This window comes from Hetaerina americana, unplaced genomic scaffold, assembly GCF_022747635.1.
Source record: "Hetaerina americana unplaced genomic scaffold, ioHetAmer1.1.p SCAF_1, whole genome shotgun sequence".
NCBI lineage: Eukaryota > Metazoa > Arthropoda > Insecta > Odonata > Calopterygidae > Hetaerina > Hetaerina americana.
The window spans coordinates 101,649,703-101,669,538 of record NW_027286069.1 but is presented as its reverse complement, the minus strand read 5'-3'; the positions used below and the strand labels follow the sequence as shown (position 1 = coordinate 101,669,538).

General features: G+C 42.5%; 1 protein-coding gene across 1 annotated transcript in view; it reads right to left on the bottom strand.

The window, feature by feature from the left end:
* N (neurogenic locus Notch protein) overlaps nt 1-19,836 on the bottom strand; it is a 232,379-nt gene that overhangs the window by 141,285 nt on the left and 71,258 nt on the right. Inside the window, exon 2 of the mRNA XM_071594212.1 lies at nt 9,384-9,462. Coding sequence (XP_071450313.1) covers nt 9,384-9,462 — 79 coding nt within the window. The remainder of the gene's footprint in view (nt 1-9,383; nt 9,463-19,836) is intronic.

Sequence of the window (19,836 nt, the reverse complement as noted above, 5' to 3'; positions counted from 1 at the left end):
TTTCCCAACAAAACTTTAAAGAATCCCAGAGGTGATTACTAACAAATAGGTTTCGCAGGTAGTTAAAAAAAAGAGTGGAAGAATAACTAACTAAAGATCCATTAGTACAGAAAGGCAATTCACTCAATCAAAAAGATCACAGGGATAACTTGAAAACGTGGGAAAAACGCTAAGAATTTCGAAAGACACCCAAGTTCCTGGTCATTAAGAGAAAATGGTACCTAGAAGAAATAATCTCCCAGATAAGTTAAATGGAATAGAGTAATTTATACGCTCTATCTTATGGAACGAAATATATTGAAAGACTTACATTTCGCTTCTAAATGCCATTAGGCACTAATAGTCATGGAGGACCGCAATTTTTATATCTTTTACAATTACAAAATATACCAGCGGCAAAAAATATATTTTTAAATGGACAGAAAAAAATTACGAAAAAAAGACGAATGCGCTGCTTAGTTTCATGATTAGTTCAGCTTGGTTATAAGTAATACACCAGCTAAGATCTAATACGCAAATTCCATACAAAGTTAATTCGCATGAAATCATATTCTGAGATGAGCAGGGCGTTCGCGACACAAGAACAAGAACCCCAGAGCATTATCCAATTAAAAGTTCTATGATAATACAAGAGGCAAAGTTTTCCTACGCTACGATGAAAAAGCTAACCACCATTAAGGATGAATTTTGTTTTTGTTCTTGCACATCCAAATCCCTAAGTCAGCAAAAACACTTATAACGGGTTCACATTAAAGGAAGTGTTTGAAGCATCATTTTCCGCAGTTCTTCATCAACGCAAGCTCCCAGCGACGCCCTAAAAGAGAGTTCATTATCCCAAACACGGCTTCTCACTCGTCCCCAATCTCTTTCTTTCTTGCACGAAGAGACCTTTGGACCATCAATCTGTTGCATCTCCTCTTTCGCTAATAACATGATAAACCTTGCCTCAACTTCCCTTAATGGAAACCTCGCACGTATTTAACGTACTGGGTGAACTCTTAAATGAAAAATAAAGGTTTTGCCTGTAGCGCCCAGATAACTCCCGCCTCACGGACATTCGGGGCTCGTAACACGAAGAAGATTACCTCCGAGATCTACAGTTAAAAAGCGCATTCACAGCTGGGAGCATTAGCGGACTTAGGGAGGAGGGAAGGGGCAAGGCCAAATAAAAAAAACTCTGTTTTCTTTAACTTGCAGAGGATATCTAACCGATTCTTTGCCTGCCTTCGTCCACTACAGCTGCTGTAAAATATTTAATATTAACACAAATTAAAAATGAATTCCTTTGGGTATCTTTCCGGGTCGCTTTGAACCACCGAATCTCTTTTAACTCCAGCAATCAACTGAAAGTATAAAAAATCCTTGTTCTTACGACACACGACTGATGGGTTTTTTCGCACAATTCTACGGATTGCAACAGCCGTATAGGTAACGAGTATTTCTGGCGCACTTCTTATACTCCTCCTTATTCATGGGAAAATACTATTGCTGGGAAAAAGGTACTTAAATAAGCATGATGAATACACCAAGTATAAAAACGTAATTATAAAGGGCTTTTGACCGATAGGGAGCAATGTTAAGGACGTGAAAAACGCAAGTTTATGACATTTTTCGCAAGGAACTGACGACGCTTTAAAAATTTATTAAATACTAGCGCAGCAAAATATTTCGGAATATCAAAAAAAATATCAATCTAGTTGTCAGTTGAAAAATCGAGAAGGCAATTACTGGAATGCCATGAACGTTTCTCATGTCTAGTTGAGCATTGTAGCTGTTGCCAACGGAGAAGTTGTGATGATTAAGAACTACTAGCGAGCATGATTAGTCACGCTCGCCTAAGTGACTACAAGAGAACAATTTCTCTGGCACAACCGACAATTTGTTTTTTCACCAAAACGGAGAACAACTACCAATATCCACCGCAAAAAAATAATAACTTAACGCATTACTTCTCATCCACTACAGAGCATAAAACACTCCGCAATGAAACGTGGTGATATTAAAAGCCCCTGACGTAAAACGTGACTCCAACATCACAATTTACATTTCCGCGCCATAATAAATATGAATGAAGGACAGAGTCAGAATTTAACTCGAGGAATCGTTCCAATTTCTTGGCGACAGTTAAAAGGTGGAATAAATCCTCTTAGGCGGCCGTTAAAATGAGGAGAAAGGTAAAAATAATAAGAATGTGAGGCATATGTGAGAGTAAAGGATACAGGGATAGAGAGGGGGGAGGGGGAATGAGAGCTTTGACGGCTGATAACTCCCCTCACCTCGTTCGAATGGATGCAAGCTCGCAATTGCAGGAAGTGGTTCCGTTACGCAAAAGAGAGCGACCTCCTGTGATGGGAAACAAAAGTAAAGGGAGGAATGAGAGTAGGTATATGAACTGACTCTTAAGAGTGGGATATTTGGTATAAAAAAGAGCAGTTTAATGGTGGGGGAAAGGCGGGTGGGATGAGAGAGAAGAGAGGGAGGGAACCTGACAGCACGGTGGAAGAAGGCCGAAGGACTGGACGGAATGCTTAAGAGATAAAATAGTGGAGAGAAAGAGAGCTAACCGGTTTCCTTGTGGGGGGAGCGAAAGAAAAAACGACACGTCTCTTGAGAAAATTAGACGAAGATATTTCGCTGATTTTCTTAGAGCAAGGAGACCGTCTTCTACTGAGAGTTGAATCTCTACCGACGCAATAAACGTAATTATGACCAAGATGCACGTAAATTTCTTAGGAAATTAAGCGTACGCGGTGAGTACAAAACAGCGTATGATTCTTCCCTTATTTTCAACTCCGCAGAGTACGGTTCGAAATCCGCTTAATTCTTTACAAAAATGTGCAAAAATGACAAAGAATATGTTGCTATTTATAGATTCCTCCAATAACACCATGACACCTAAAATAGTCTAAATGTTAAAAGGATCAAGATCTAGAAAATGGGCAAGGTCTTTAAGCATTCAAATGAACTTAAATAATCTATTTTATAGATTCGATTTAAAACCAATTTAATTTTTTTCAAACGGTTAACTATTTTAGAGAGAGATAGAGAGCTAAATTAAACGTAATAAGAGGTTACTCAAGGTATTGAAAAGTTAAAATAAAGTTTACGGTAGAAGTCACAGCGCAGTTAACACTAACTTACGTATAACATTCGTAGTTCTGAAGAAAATGTCTCTTCAATTAAAATACTCTGGGTCATTCGGCTGTTCTTTCAGCAGTAAAGAAATACCTGACTCAAAGAATGAGCTGTTGTCGTTAAGTACTTACATGCCCGCTCTGTTGTCAATCCACAAAATAGGAGAGCGCGCTCGAATGAGGGTTAATGGCCCGTGTTTCGCTCGGATGAACGCTCGCTAGCTTTCCCAAACAAAAGCCGATCGACAACGAGAAAAAGCGGTAAAGAACGGGTGGGCGGTCGTGTCGACCTTCTTCGCACCCATTGGCAGGAGAAAGAGAACTTTGAGCGAACATACACAACAACCCACTTCTTGTAACTTCGTTGACAAGAATCTTGATTCCTTAATTAGTCAAAATAATCATACGCTACCCGTTAGCACTGACTGGCAAAAACACCCAAAATATCTGGGAGGAGCCTAAGTCAATCTGCAGAGAATTCGAATGCATGATTCAATGACCTCGATATAGTTACGTACACAAATCACGCGCGGGGTTGTAGCAAAAAATGTCTCCCGTGATGGGTTCTTTCAAGGTAGGAGGTGTTTGCCAATATTTATGGCTTTCATACACGTCAAGACAGAGCTGAGATCTCATAAATAAGTCAAATGAGTGACTTAAGGATATTAAATAAATGTCACGTCTGAAGCAAAATGCATAAATTCTCTTTTAAATTCAAAGGAGGAATATTTTCAGATTATGCTTCACATTATGCTACCGCACATTGAAATTTGCAGACAGATTTCCAATTCTCCGACGTGAATAGTCACTATGAGCCTAATATATGTTTGATATTAAATATGGCATCAGGGATACTATTCCAAAGGATCTAAGCCCTAGACAGCATGGGAAATGCCGAAAAATAACCTCTGATGAGTATATAAAATGAGAAAACCCTTTTTATACCAAAGAATAGCTAAAGTAAGGTGTTATGCTAAAAATTTTGGGTTTCTCTACGCGAGGTTTCACCCACCTATCCAATCGTGGCATTTACAAACTCTATCAATCCATTGGAACTGTATGCTTTTCCAGCGTGCTTACCACTCTGTATTTCTTGTACCATAAAAATTTTTTTTCGATGACATTTCCAAAATTCCTGCAGAACTGCTTTCCATCAACTAAATTATTTAGGATACAATGACCATAATCTTGTAAATTTTTCTCGAAAAAGTCGCAGCGTATTCACTTTGTCGAAAGATGAATGGTTCTAATATGATTTGAGGTCATTTATATTTGTTAAAAGATAGGTATAAAATTTGGTACGGGACTACAAAGTTATCGCGACGTTCATTAAAAAAAGGCGGAAATTACCACGCATCAATGAACGGGGAAGCAAACTTAACGAAATAAAAAAGTCGCCGCTCGCGTTTCTTTTGTTTGCTCGCCCTCCCCACACTCCCGGATTCCTCTAAGTGAGCGAGGTGGAACAACCACCTCCCTCTCCCCCCTTGTCCGTGGAGCGAGGCAAATATATCGCACGCCCTCAACAGCGGCCGGCGCAGCGCGGGCCTGGACCAAGGACACACGGCGCCCTCGCCAATTTCCTGCACGTTCCACAAACAAATGAACGACACTTCGCCCCTTCCCCACCCACCCCCCAGCAACAATCTCCTGAAAAAATAACCACGGAAGCCGATTCATTTCTTTCGTGGGCAAGAACTGAAGGAGGAATGCTAATGGAACACCAAGCACCGATACTGACGGAAAATAAGAAATCCACTTATACAAACAAAAACAATTACTGGATTATAAGAGAATATTTCCGAATAAGGGATACTTCTAGGTAGTAAATGATAGCATACGGACTAAGGCAAATCGAACTAAGGCAATACAGAATTTAATTCCTTTTCCACAGAGAAAACAAGCATCTAAAAGTTCAACCCTTAAAATAAATTTGGGTACGCAACAGGGACCACCGACTGAGAAAAGGAGCTAGAAAATGTAAACTAATAAGTATTATTCGAAAGACGGACCGAAATATATATTTATGATCATTATAAGCATTGTATAAAACCAAATGCAGGACTTTCACTGACAACGCCCGAAATACTTCGCTAATGTACGGTCCAAATCATCACCGAAATCGTACAATATCAAAGAATATATACTTTCAGTGGCAATTAATTAATGCGCTGTAATTTCACTTTTCTATTCATTACGAACTCCTGGAGCTTGAATGACACGGAGTTTCCTATTCTTGCAAAACGCATTCAGTTTTATTGAAGATTAGACATGAAATACGTTCTCCCAATTTTTAACAAGAGACTTGGACGACTAAATCAGATTAGCCTTCAGGGTCACGGTCTTTTCACCAAAAAGTGAATCGGTGACATATGAACGGCCGCTTAGGCAACGATAGCACTTTCCCTGGGATTCACAAGCAGCCTTGGAAAAAACGCAAGTAGGTGTGGAGCAGGCAGAGTGCCAAGACGACGCGCCACAGCAACGTTGTTAATGCGAGGAAATAAGAATCTCAAATATAATGACCACACCCTTATCGCACCGGTTATGCGAACGTAAAAATCTTCAAGTAATGGACGAAGAAATGTGATGGTTGCGCGGGAAAATCGTTGTTGAGACGATTTACGACTGTGGTAGCCGTCATAGTTTTAAACTTGATGACAGTGAGCTGCGCAAGGAAATTTGATTTCTCGAATGATCACTTGGGTTTCAGCATATGTGCTCGTGCCCCTTTATAGTCTCGGTAGAACTCCTTTACTTGCATGGTACCAATTACGAATCATGTATCCATGGTCAATACTCTGGTAATAATTTATTGTGACTCTATTCATATGCACCCAGAGCTCGACGACATACGTGGAGCTATTATTTATACACGTGATGAATATCCACTTCACTTTCAGGAATCCTCGAGAAAGTAGATTGAAAATACTAAAATGATCCCAGCATGATGGGATATATATACGAGTCATAAGGTGGAAGTTCACGGCAGATGCAGACAGTGATCCACATCATCAAACGAGCAATTGCCGATCTTCTGGCGGTGGTGGAAATTGAGATTCATTGCTGCCGCTACCGTTCTCTAGCGGCGTTCCCCTCCTGAGAGAGGCGGCAAATGTAACACGGAAGGAGTGCAAAGGCTAAGCGCAGTCGTGGAGGGAAACAAAAAGAAGCAGGCAGCTTAGAGAGCTGCCGTGGCGAGGAATGGGGGGGAGGAAGCGGAGGTGTGGGGGGGGGGGGGGGGGTTGGAGTCGGAGAGGTGTTAAAAAGAGGGGTGAGGAGGGATGCTGGGGAGGTTGAAGGATGGGAGAACTGCAGCGCCGCTGGCTGCGTAATGCCCGCCTGTCCGCTTACGGGCGCGGAATGAGGGGGGAAGCGGCGAGGGGGGCGCATTATCGGGGGTTCCGATATTTACAACTGACGAGACGAGCAGCAGCGCGTTTTCCCATACAGACTTGTGCGAAACCAAGAGAACAAAAAAAACTGACGTTAATCCCTTTATGCAGCCCTTAAAAATTCTTGACGTTGAGATAATTATTAAATTATGATCCATAACCTTAACATAACGTTGAGCATTCCCACGATCTACGGTTTCAACTTAGGATGTTATTTATACACCACGTAACTGTGCAGAAAAATATTTTTCTGAGTATATAAGGGTGTGATCCCAAATTTAAACACGATTCCCACAGGTAAAAATTATCTTTTTAGGAAGTCTGATATTAAAACGCGGACGCACAGTAATGGAAATATCTGACACTTTCCGACTGCCTCTAAAAGTAACGGCATTATGAAGTTCTGAAAAAAATATAGAGAACTATCTTTGCCACTTCGGTATCATACGATCAAGGGCGTCCGAACAAATGGTCAAGCGATAAGGAATGAAATCCTGCAGTTACAAAATAATTCTTCTCGCAATACTTTTCCCTACGTCCACCATACACGCTCTTCTTTCTCATGAAAAATACGAGTAAACTTGTAAACCGAGATCACCGCTTCCATCACACCTTTAATTTCGTAAAATATTTCGCGCTTCACGCAAAAATGGTAGCATTTTAACCATTAACTCCATTTGGGGAAGGAGAGGACGAGGACGGAAACCTACAGAAACTAAAGACATGTCGCCTGTGAAAAGAAGTATCGCGGACTCCACGGCGTCAAGAGCGTTGGCACTGAGCCCAGAACAATCTCTACATCAGACGGTCGAACGGGTTCAAGAAACTCCCGGGAGCAGAGAGAGAGAGAGGATCGGGAGGGAGGAAGGTATGACAGGGAAGGGCTGGCGGAGGAAGGGCGAAGGAGGACGGACGGCAAGGGCGGAGCACGAGGATGGAGAATGAGCCCCTTTCGCAGCAGATCGGAGGAACCGAGGAAATTCCGATTTTTTCACGCTGCGATCCTCTGTCGGGGGCCGGGGCTGTCGTTCAACAATGGTGCCCGAAGCAATTACCGCCGCGTCTTACGGAGCAACCGAAGATTCCTACTCGGCGGCCTTAATAACACTGTCCGCGTCCCGTCCGGACATCTGGTCTATTCCCTCCCGCCAAGCTCAATTACTACCGGATCCACACAATTGCTCGCGAGAGGGGTTATTTTGCATTTTCCGGACTCGGTTGCGCAGCCCCCGAAAGGGAAGTGATGTCACGGGATCCATCCCACTCGGGTGACTCGTTAAACGGAGCTGATAACTGCATGCCTCCTAGTGTTTGAACAAGGTGCTCGACAGGTAAGCGTGGAGCCCCGCTCTCGGGCATTAAAACATGCCCCGACTTCCGTCGTGACCACTGGATTTCTCCATGCTCACGCCCTCGCCCACGATCCCCTCATCCCATCCGCCACCAGCCCGAAAAACTAAAGCAACCCCGGTGACGACATTTTATTTTATTCCTCGAATAAAAACATGTTATTGGAAGGAGACGGAGAACACGGCGCTTCGAACCGCATCGGAGACGATTCCCACGGTGACAAACTTGCGGGGCTACTTCTTCTCGGGTGAAACGGCGAACACTTGAGTAATTAAAAAAGTTCCCTCGTAACGAGGTACGGGACGGAAAAAATCCTGTTTCCGCCCGTTAAAAAAAAAATGATGAACTAAATCGAAGTCCAGGCGGTCGAAGCTGAAAGGTCCGGTCGAGAGGTCGGTCGTTCGTAGGAAGAAGCGACGGGATGGAGCGAAGGCGTCATCGATGTGACGGGCAGGAGGGCAGCTGAAGAACCGAATCACTCACCCCACCACCCACTGGCGCCGAGTGAAACGAAAAGCGACGGGGAAAAAAAACCACGCGTCCGAGAAGCGAATACACTCTTTTGAGTGTGTCCACAACCTCATCCCTCCTCCGAACACCTCCGGTCTCAAAAGAAGCCCCCGCTGCTTCGTCTACTTCTTTCGAATCCTTTATTTTTTTTTCCTCCCCATATCGGCAGATGATGATTGATTTTCCGGCCAATTAGACACGCGTGGAGGGGACTGAGGCGAACCGTGACTTCAAGTCCCACAGCACGATAGGTCGTCGAAAGTCTCCGGATGACGCCTTAACAGTTTACCGCCATACGCGACGCGGATCGCTTATCCGCTGCCATAGCCCTACCGTGTGGAACCGCGTTGAGCTCAATGGACTGCAGGCATGTCAACAGCTATGACCACTGATGTGTGAAATGTATGGAAAAAGCCTCCGTAGCCCGCAACCTAAGAATAAGGTCTAAAATAAAACTAAATTATGATGGGGACTTAATCCTTCGCCAAAAAAAGAACTAAGAAAATACGATTAGTAGTTCAGGACCTCCTCTGGTCAAGAAGAATTTTATACAGAACGTAAATGAAATCGTTCCTTCGTCTGTATTTTTACGTCGCTTATCTCAATTTTTCCTGCCTATCAAAGCTCCAACGGCCCTTACGAGACAACTATCACTGACGGAAGTGAACCCTTCCTTGAAAATCCAAAACAGCTCACGTGAAACAAGGTGAAGCTATTTTTACTCGTATTTCAAAACTTCGGCTTAATTTTTTTTTCACGCAATTAAATTTACTTGAATTCTTTCTGGGCTCGAGAAGAAAGTAGAAAATTGTGTGATATCCAATAGCGTTTGAACGCTTGGCAGTTCAATAATTAAGTCATTCCTGCAAGCAACTAAAGAGCAAACAACACATACAACTGTGAAATGATATGATTCAAGCGAGGCGCTGGTGGCAACCACGAGAACCAAGTTGAAATGTGACGCAGCGGCAAGGAAGAAAAAAATCGTACTTACTTGCAATAGGGTTCGCTTTGCAATGTATCAACGCAGTGTCCTCCATTCTTACACGGGCTGGGCGAACAGGAGCTTATTCCTGAAAAAAGAAGGAAAAAAACGTGTTATACTAAGAAAATAATTATTTTTAGTACTTGAGTAGAGTACATGATTACATCACATTAGATCAAAATATACGAAACAAAAATAACCCTTATATTGCTAACAACATTAATGGACTATCGACAAAAAATGATTGAAATCATATCCATTTTTCAGTAACAATCCTGTTTCAAGGTTGATTTGAAAGCAATGAACTGAACTGAACCAATTCTTTTATGCACACAAACCTCTCATATTAAAACGTGCGTATATTAAAATATGCTTCAAGGATACTCCATCCATGTGATAATTATTGGGCGCTCTGTCTTTCCAGGCGAGGATTTTGTCTTTCAGAACACGTAATTTCCTTGCAACAAATGAATTCGACAATCACGCCATAGTAATTTCTTCATATCTACTGAGCTAAGCAACATCTGGGATATAAACCATACAAAAGATCACAGTTCTCCCTTGCTATTCACAATTAGCATGTCCCTTGAAGGAAGGAAAAAGTTCGAAAACAGGAGGGATGCTTAACGTAAATTCTTCCTTCTGCCCAACAGCAATCCATGCGATTGCGGTGAGATACAGAATATGTTTATAAAAAATATTTCCTATAAGGCTGGAGAACCCAGTAAATATATTTTGAAGCATAAACTACTAGGTAGTTATAACAACATACCCGCTTCCATAAAAAAACACGGGAAAAGATTAAGAAACAATTTATTTTTAAAAAACCTCTTCGTACCTCACCATCCAATGAAGACAGCGCAAGGAGTGACAAGAGACGGGCGAAGAAAAGGGAGGATGCATATTAACGTCGAAATGTTGTGTAAAGAGAAGCGAAAGGAAATAATGAGGCTACCGCTGTGACCAAAATGAGAGAGGAGGAGGAGCATCCGAAGCAGAAAGGGGGCGAGAGAGGGAGGGTGGGATTGGGCGAAGAGGGAGATTTGAAAGAAGGGCGAGGGAGGGTGGAGGGAGGGAAACAAAAGTTTCCAGCGTCACGAATATCACTTTCACATCACCGACTTCAGTCCCGCCTTCCATCCCACCCGCCCGCCCTATCCTTCCCTCGACCGCTCACCCAACCCACGGCGACTCAACCTTTCCCTTGCTCGCAGCCTCCTCTCGCATCCGCGTGCCTCCCCCCCTTACCTCCGCCCCCACTTCACTCCGCCACACCCACCCACCGGCCAAACCTCCCTCCTTCCCACATAGGCTGACCTTTGACCCTCAAGAAGACCCGATGAATAAACCATATCCTCTCGGAGACGTCGCCGTCAGGGTGGGGCGCGGTTCTCCCGCCGCCCGACCAGTTACGGATATGAGTGACGCCATATTTTAAAATCTCCAGGGATATTTTTCCCATACCTGACGTGAGGAGGAATTTTAATGACAGGATATTAGTATTCTATTTCGGGGTTGCACCGTTAATGAGAGAATATATTTCCTCTGGGCACATTATAAGTGACTTCTCCATGATCACAGGATGCAAACGAAAAGCGCCCAGGTACTCATCTGTTGCATGAGAAGTAATCAATATTTCCAGCACGCAATTTACGACGATGTTAGAAGAGCCGGTGTGCGTGCTCATGCTTAAAAAAATACACCATATTCTCAGATTTCAATTAGATTATGATGCAACAACTCGAGATTTTTAAACCGTCTTCCTGAATAATTTTGAATCCATTATATCGGTTATGAGCCCATACATAACTAGCCAGACAAAGAAAGCATTTGGGTGATACGCTCATGGGTAGCTCCACTAGTTCAACGTAAAGCTAGAGGAACTACCATTGTCTACTAACGCTTACAACCATGTATACACGCGCAAAGGTATTATTTTGAGGACAAAAGTTATTGCAAGAAAACAAATCGTGGACCCATTGTATTTACACTGATTTAATGAAAATGAAAGACAACCGAAATATGTACTGCTGTAATTACAAAAGTATTATTAAAAGAAGTGATGAAATAAATCAATGGAAAAACAAGGAAGAGAGATACTCCGGCCAACGCGTACTCTCGGAGCCCCGAGATACAAATAATTCCCATTGACTTGAGAGACGTAGCTCAAGAATGCCAATGATCTCTGAAACGAACGCAGCTTTTCCAGTGAACTCCTCGGCACGAAGGAGAGTCGCGTCCGATCATCCGCTCCACATGAGTGAGGAACAATACCTTACAATCATCAAGAATCCCCCCCCCCAACCCTTCCCCGCCCCATCCCCCCCCACACACACACAATTCTCCCTGCACACACGAAATCCGAATAAACATCGAGTTGGAGGCGAAAACAAAACACGACGCAGATCGCATAATAAGGACTCTTCCGACTCTATCTGACATTTGACGGAACCGTAATTCCCTGCCTACGTTTTCTTCGGTGCATCGGACGCCTACACACCTTTAAATGGGGGGGGGGGATCGTGGAGGCGGTGGGAATGGACCGGGTGTAGGGGGAGGATGAAGATGCCGGGATATGGAAAATGCTAAGTGGGGAACCAATACTGCAAAATAGTCTGATGCCGTGAGATGCCACAGAGAAAAATAGCGAGAAACCGCGGCGAAAATGGAAATAAATAATAATAAAAAAAAGATACTCGAGAAAACTTTCTCTCGGCCGCAAAACGCTCTCGTTTATTCGTTTGTTCTTCTCTTCCCGGATCACTGGCTAGATTCCTTCCATTCTGTCTGGAAATCACGAACCTCAGCCAGCGAACCTTTATCACGAGCGCGGCGTGTCCGATGGTGGCGTAGGTCGAAGGATGCGAGGCGAGGCCTCGAGGTTAACGCTCCAGCAGCGACACTACGAGACGGGCGTTGCTTCAAGAGATGGTCAGGGCACATGAAAGCTTGCAGGAAAAGGGTTTAGGCATCCGTGTCCTGGCAGCATAGTGGAGAGCGGGCGTTCCCATCGCCACGGGAGGACAACGGGCATCCTAACACAAAAATGGCTTCGTTCCACAGAAAACGATCGCGGATCCACAACGGGCTAAATATCGAGCGCACAATGTAACACTTTTAACTGTATGAATGGATTCATGTGACTCATTTGATTTATTAAATTACACCTTAAAATGATTCCAATATGGTACGCTCACCTTCTTTCGTATGAATTGACAATTGTAGACCGAGTGGTATTACTTGGATTGCTTTTACGGTAACTAGCATGGCGTAGGGATGCGACAGCGTGTACAAAATTGATTATTATATCTATTCCGTGTCTCCGATGCGCAATAAGCAAGCTAGAATTTTATTCAACGGAGATAAATACTTTCCGAATATAACTCTCATTACAGATTTAACAAAACTGGATCTTAACTGATACGAGAAATGATAATCCTGAGCATTCAATTTAATGCATTTTACAAGTTTCCTCAGGCTGTGGTATTACGTATTCGCACGAACTCCATTAAATAATTTTTAACGGATAAATAAAACACCTAAGGCCATTTGATTAACAAGACAAAAAATTGTGCACATCGATCAAGTTCGTATTGTGTTCGAGAAACGAAAAATTGGTCAATATGAACTTTTTAAGCATCATTTCAATTTATCACTCAAAGAAAAGATAATACGGAGCAGTCTGTACATTCAATGCTTTGTCATAATTTTGTTGAATATTTCTTCGAAACAAAATCAAGAATGAAGGTGAGCTACGTAAACCTTCCCCAGGTATCGAATGCGTGCTTCAAGTATACTCTTCATTTCCAGTTTTACAACTCCAAACATCCTAGACATCAATGTCACAGGAACATATTACTGCATTACTGTTCCTTTTACAAAAATATCGTTTTATCTACCATCGGATAAATAGTAAAACTGACCGAGGTCACTAATTTTACGCAAATTGTCTAAGCAAAACACGCAGCGTAACGATGTTCATCAACGAACTACATCCGATGTCCACCGGTGCGGATATTTGTCACCAGAAGAAATCACCAAGTGGACTTAGCCCAAGAGAAAGTACAAAAGGAGAGCACAAAGAAGATTGCGAGGCAGGCACCTCATGATGGAGGTTCGGAGGAGGTGGGGACAAGGAGACAAGGTGGGTGCGAAGGACTGCGGAGCAAAATCAATCGATTTGTAATGATTCTCATGCCAATCCATCCAAGGCATTTCACTTTGCATTCTAAATTCATTTGCCAAAATCTAGGTACCCATTGGCGAACTAGGCGGAAGCGGAATGGGGTGAAGCTTAAGGTATGTTATACTATATTTCATAGTAATCATATGAAAACAACAGCAATTATTATATGGGGCATTTTATATGTTAGTTCAATATTAAAAATATATTCAAACCTATGTGAGGTATGCATAATTACGCGTGACGATTAAAGAGTTAATTATTTGCAGTTTCACCTGCAAACTAACCTCTTGTTTATCTATCTGAACTATCCGCGATACTAATTTTAAATCCACATTGTATCCGATACAGCGTAAGGCTCTGGCGTCGGGTCTTTTTAAGTCCGAATGATAATGCCACGAACAAATTCTAAATCCTGAAGCCCATTTCTCGGACAATTAGACAGTTTTACCATTAAGCCATGACTAGAAAGGTAATTATACACCCTGCATTAGGATAATTTCATTAACAAGGTAATCTTAAAGTTTCGAATCACATTTCATTGAATATAACGAACGCGCCAAACTGTGGCGTACTTTCCTGAGATATTCCCGTATAACACGAGTGTCTATAGCTGCCAGGAAGCCGACTATCAGATATTGACCATTGAATGCATCGCTCTTCTTAATTGGCCGAGCTAATCGGCAGAAGTGTTTTCCAGTAATCGCTCGATTGGGATACTTGAAGCCACACAAAGAAGCCGGCTCCTTCCGCCGTTGGGGCCAGAAATGGCCGATACCGGGCCGACGAGCAACCCACTGCTGTTCGGAAATCATATAACTGTAAATACAATCATAGGCACTCGCTTACCATAAATGCTCTGGCAGGTCCAAAGGATGAGTCGCGAGGAAAGTATAGGAAACAATCAAGCTCAGGGCGTAAACGGGACTTATGAGAAATAAGGTCTTCGCCCTGGTTTAAACAATGGACGAACATTTGAATGACATAAACAGGCTGAAGTTGCGTCCGGAAGTCAAGAAATCCTCGAAAAATAAACCCATCAAAGCTTCGCCGAAGAAAGTCTTGTTCAGAAATTTATCTAGAGTTTCGTTAATCCTTCGGAGCAAGTATTTTCGCTCTCACATTAGGAGGTAAAATTACTTGAAAGCACTTCTAATGTGGAGAATTTTCAGGACAAAAACTGTTTTCAATATGGACATTCACACAAAATTTAATAAGATAACCCTGCTACATCAAATTACTCTAACAAATAACTAGTATAGTATTTCTAAGAAGTTAACGAACTACACGAATATCCTGCGATTTCCCGCCTGAAATTAGCGAAACTTATGTTACCCTCCCAGAACCCGGAAAACAAAAGGGATCCAAGAGGATCACCTCTCATATGGGCCTATTTCAGCTGTGAAACGAATTCGCTGACAATACTCAGTAATATACACTGTCGAGGAAAGTGGTCGCAACTGAAACGAACTGGATTCTTTGAGCGCAATAAAATTTCCAAGTTCCACTCTAATTTCCATTAAGTTGGGAAACCATAGCCAGAGAGAATATTAGTCATTTGTTACGTGATACAAAAACGAGAGAGCACAAAGATGAACCCGGACGAAAACGTGAAAGCTTGCAGCCGGGGTGTGTAACGTGTAAAACTAAGGGAAACGTGGCGCAAAATAAGCTTTCCTAAAAAGGAGTTCCTTTAGCAGTTCTGTCGTTGCTCGCGACGGTTCCCTTCCCTTGGGGAGATGCGTCCCCAGCTCCCATGAAGGATGTCGGCTGTGTTCATTTGTACGCACGTGGACGGAATGTCACTTGGCGTGCTTCGTTTGTTTTTCCCTCTGCTTCCATGGCACGTACGAGGCGAATTAGCTGCCGAGGAAAGATGCGTGGGACTCGGGAGTAGAGACTTGATATATTTCCAAACATGGCGTAAAGAACGAATCGAACGAATCCCATGTCAGGTGAGATATATAAGATTACAAGATGGGACTTAAAGGTTCATTATTTTTCAGGAATTCTGAGAGAACCACTCGGACGTACGTTTCATGGTTTCCCTCCATTACTTTTGCTAACATTCTCTTCACAACTAACCGCCTGGCATATTCCCCCCCCCCCCCACCTCACTGGTTAACCCGAGACACTACCAACCGCAGTAGCCTCGGCTCGAAATTAGCCTTTCTCTAAAAATATGATCGGGTTTCTCTCATCTTTACCATTCATTCGGAGAAAAGCGGAAGTCCATCATTAATGTAAGCTCTTGAAATGAACGTAGTGGTCGTTTAAAATTTTGAAATCGGGCACATGCTAAGACTTCAAAGGATTAATTTCTTCAATATCTATAATTGATTAATGTTGAAGCGATTCCACTGTCTATCCTTAGCAAAAGAGGAGATGAATCAGGAATTCGGGAACGATACAGGTAAATTATACGAGATTCTAGAGAGCATGATACGGTCGGTGACTGTCACACCTATGACAACAAGAAATACGAAGATTTTTAACGAAATTCTTAACGAAAAAAAATATTTTTTTAATATCACAGAAACTCTTTCGACAATATCCATACACTCGGCTATTGGCATGGCACGACCGCTACAGAATTAGAATACGAACCAGGTTTCATTAGCTATGGGCGCTAGTTAACACATCACCACAGTCACCAAATCGCAGGTTGGCTTGATGGTAGATGCAGAGAAACTCATCTAATACTTAAGCCCAATGATATGTAAAATTCACACATCACGGTAAAATGGACAGTTCCTTTTCCTGTGACGCTTGTGGTTTTTCAGAAAGATTGGTTGCCGAAAAATCAAACAGCTTTGGTGACGCTGAGTATAGTCAGAGGCGTCCCCCAAAATTGAAAACCGAACCCACGGCAGTGACTCAGCTCTCTACCAACAGGACAACCATATCCCTAATGAGACATTTGACTGGCCGTACAAAATACTACTTACAAGATCAATAATCTGTACATATATTAGAATGTTTACTTAGAGCCCACTTATAGATTAAGCTCATCGTGAATCTGAGGGTTTCCTGCCCTTCATCCTCCATAAAATCGGGTAACTACTCTCTAAACAATATAAAAATATATTCTATTTGAATTTGTGGCGCTATATGACTATTATTATCACTTTACATACTTTTAACTAAAAATACACAAAAATTAAGAAATAATGATTTAATGCTTGATGGGGTAACACCGGAGTCATACGGTTTGAAAATGAAACGGCATTTATTGAGCTCGCAATTATTAACTGCTTACTCCTCAATGACACAAAAATCATACAGGATTTACGTATCTAATATAAAAATATTGCATTCATTAATAATGAACAAAAAATGAAAAATGGAATAGAATATAGGACACGAAACATCTTCATAACCGTATCCATGTCACCATTATAATTTCCAAAATGTACGTAGGAGAGGATTGTATCATTAACTTAGTCAAACGGTACCGATGTTAGCAGAAGTTGAAATTTTTTAAATTAATATTTAATGAATATGTGTATCATCGTATCGTATCATCTGTCCATGAAAATAACGCAAAATTAACGATAGTCAACGACGTTTAAAAACCACCATATGCTGTTTTACTAATACTAGGCCTGCTGTGTCATCTGAAGTCAGGGGCGCGACGGGAATGTCACCCCTGGGGCTACGTGAAAACAGCTGCACATGCTGTAGAAAAATGGTCCGCTCAAGGTTCCCCTCTGCTTCTTCGTCACCGGGCAAGCCGCACGCAGGGCCCTTACTACCCTCTACATGCGCAAGAAAGGAAAAGGTTTCCGCCATCTTTGCTCATTACAGTCATCCCCAAAGTAGAATGTTAAGTCCGGGAGCGGCACATGGTACCATCGAACGACTTGGCAACTATGTAGGTAACTCCTCACCAGAAAAAAGATATTATATGCGATGCATACTATGGACAAATGGATATAGTCAGCCGCAATCCCAGGCACATCAAAAAGACGCAAACTAAACTATGCGCCAGCAATAAATATAATGCTGCAAAGAGGATGCTTTTCATTGAGGAGAAGTGGGCGCGGAGTTAACTACCGCCGTATGAATAAGAAATTTATCAGGGTGATGTTTTGACAACTGTAAGTAACACATTCGGCAGGTTAACAAACAACAAGAGGCCGGAAATTATTTTGAATCCTCAAGAGCCGAAACTTAACTCATGCTTGCCACGTAAATACCACCGCATAAGAGATAACCAGTGGCCTCTTTACCTTTTTCAGGTAAGAACATATTAGATGGATGTATGGGGCCTCAACGTTTTACGAGCCTCTGCAGCTATCACGAAAATTAAATTATTTATAAGTGCGTCCACATATTTAAGGTGCGAATTTCAAGATCACGCAAGCGATATAATGCCCAAACATCTCTCGACTTTATTAAGAAGTGGACAGGGCCGCAATTCAACCTCGGACTGAGCCGGTCAAGTCGTTCCAACTCGTCCCATGATCACAAAGTGGACATACATTTCGTGGAATCTCGGCGCAAGCAGGGCAGCGTCGCAGGTTTAACGGTGTCACATATTTTTTGGTAGTCATTGAGTTACAACCTGGAGAGGAGTTAAGTTATAGCTGGGCACGGGAATTCAAAAAAGAAAATTGTGCACGGAAAGTTAGCAGAGAAAAAAATCACGGTGTCCGACAGGTACCATTCCCGTTTTCCACGTGTCATCAAATAGAGGGCATGCTCTTATTTCACCAAGATGGAGGGTTTCATCTCTTTATCCAACTATCAGGGGAGAGAGACTCTCCTCGACCTGGGTCAGATGAAACCGTTGAGGTCCGCTTCATTGCGTCCGGGAAGCTTTAAGCTTCGCCTGTACCATTTCGGTTAAGCAATCCAGCACTTATTGCAACAAGTATCATCAGTACGTATTTTTTATCCACGGGGGAATGAATAAGGCAAACAAGTATTACAAAATTGAAACATTATAATACCACGATGAATAACTGATCGTAGCACTTTTCCACTTGATATCAAGTGGAAAAGTGCTAAGATCAGTTATTCATTATGTTCGACTTCCACCACATCACGCCTGAAGCTACTCAATTTATTATAATACCACATTTAATCATAACATTAAGGTTAGGTAGTCTTCAGAAAAACCATAGTAAAATACTGGCTCAATTTATTATACTTTGTTCTTTTACTGTCTACAGTCACCCTTCCATCGCCTTCTTCCTGCAGCAATGAATTTTTTCCTTGATTTCCAAAAATACTCAACTTTCCATACGGTATATTAATCTGGGGAATATCTATTATTTTTTAAAAGTAATATTCATTTTTACAATAGCAACTGGGATCAAAAATTATAACGGACAAGATAATACAAGAGGAAATGCATGAAAAACTTAAAGGTGAAAATATCTTCATAGTTGACGGTAAATGCGGATCCATCGACCGCTAAAATCTTAAACAAATGAATTCTACTTTGGAAGTTACCGTAGAGTACATATTTATTCTAAATTCGATTACCACTGAAATAGCTCGCTTAATTACAAAGAGGCTAAAACATTGCAGGACAACACCAGAATTGCTTTCAAAGGAGATGAGATGAAAAGCGGATGAGGAACACAAAGGCAAAACACAATTAAAGTGGCTTTAGGGGTATTGCGTAGATTCAGAAGGCTGAAATAAACGCAGAGCTATGCAAAAGATACCAATAAAAATATTATTCTCGAGAGAATACAGTAATATATGGCATCGGTTTGAAAGCTGCGTGCAACTCAATCGATGGAATGAATGCCATATTGTGTCGCTTACCCTTTTCCCCTTCTATGATAGATAAGAATTGCGAACTGTCCATCTACGACCGCATGCATCCACTGTTTCACCCAGGCGACACGCTTACATGGGGAGAGGGCTTGAAGGGTCGCATGGTTCAGTGGACGGAGCAGAAGTAGGGGGCACGCGAGATAGGGAGGGGTGGCGGGTTTTAATGGGAGGCTAAGGGGGATGGGGGTGTCATGGAGAGATGAAGGGGAGAGGATGAGGTAGGAGGGGTTTGTGCGGCGGCAGGCGAAGGGGGCCGCGTTGTGTAACGGCCGAGTGGCATGGGGGTGTGGGGGGAGGGCAGAGAAGGGGATAAAGGGAAGGAGATCGAGGCGCGTGGAGTGTCAGCTGGCGGCGGACGGTGGGGGGTTGGGGGGGCGAGAGAAACATTCGAATGTTAGATAAAGGGTCCTTCCTCGCCCAACGGTTTTTCCTTTAAACGGAAGGGATCCGGGCCGCGTCGGCAAGCTTTGTTTGAAAGGCTGGCCC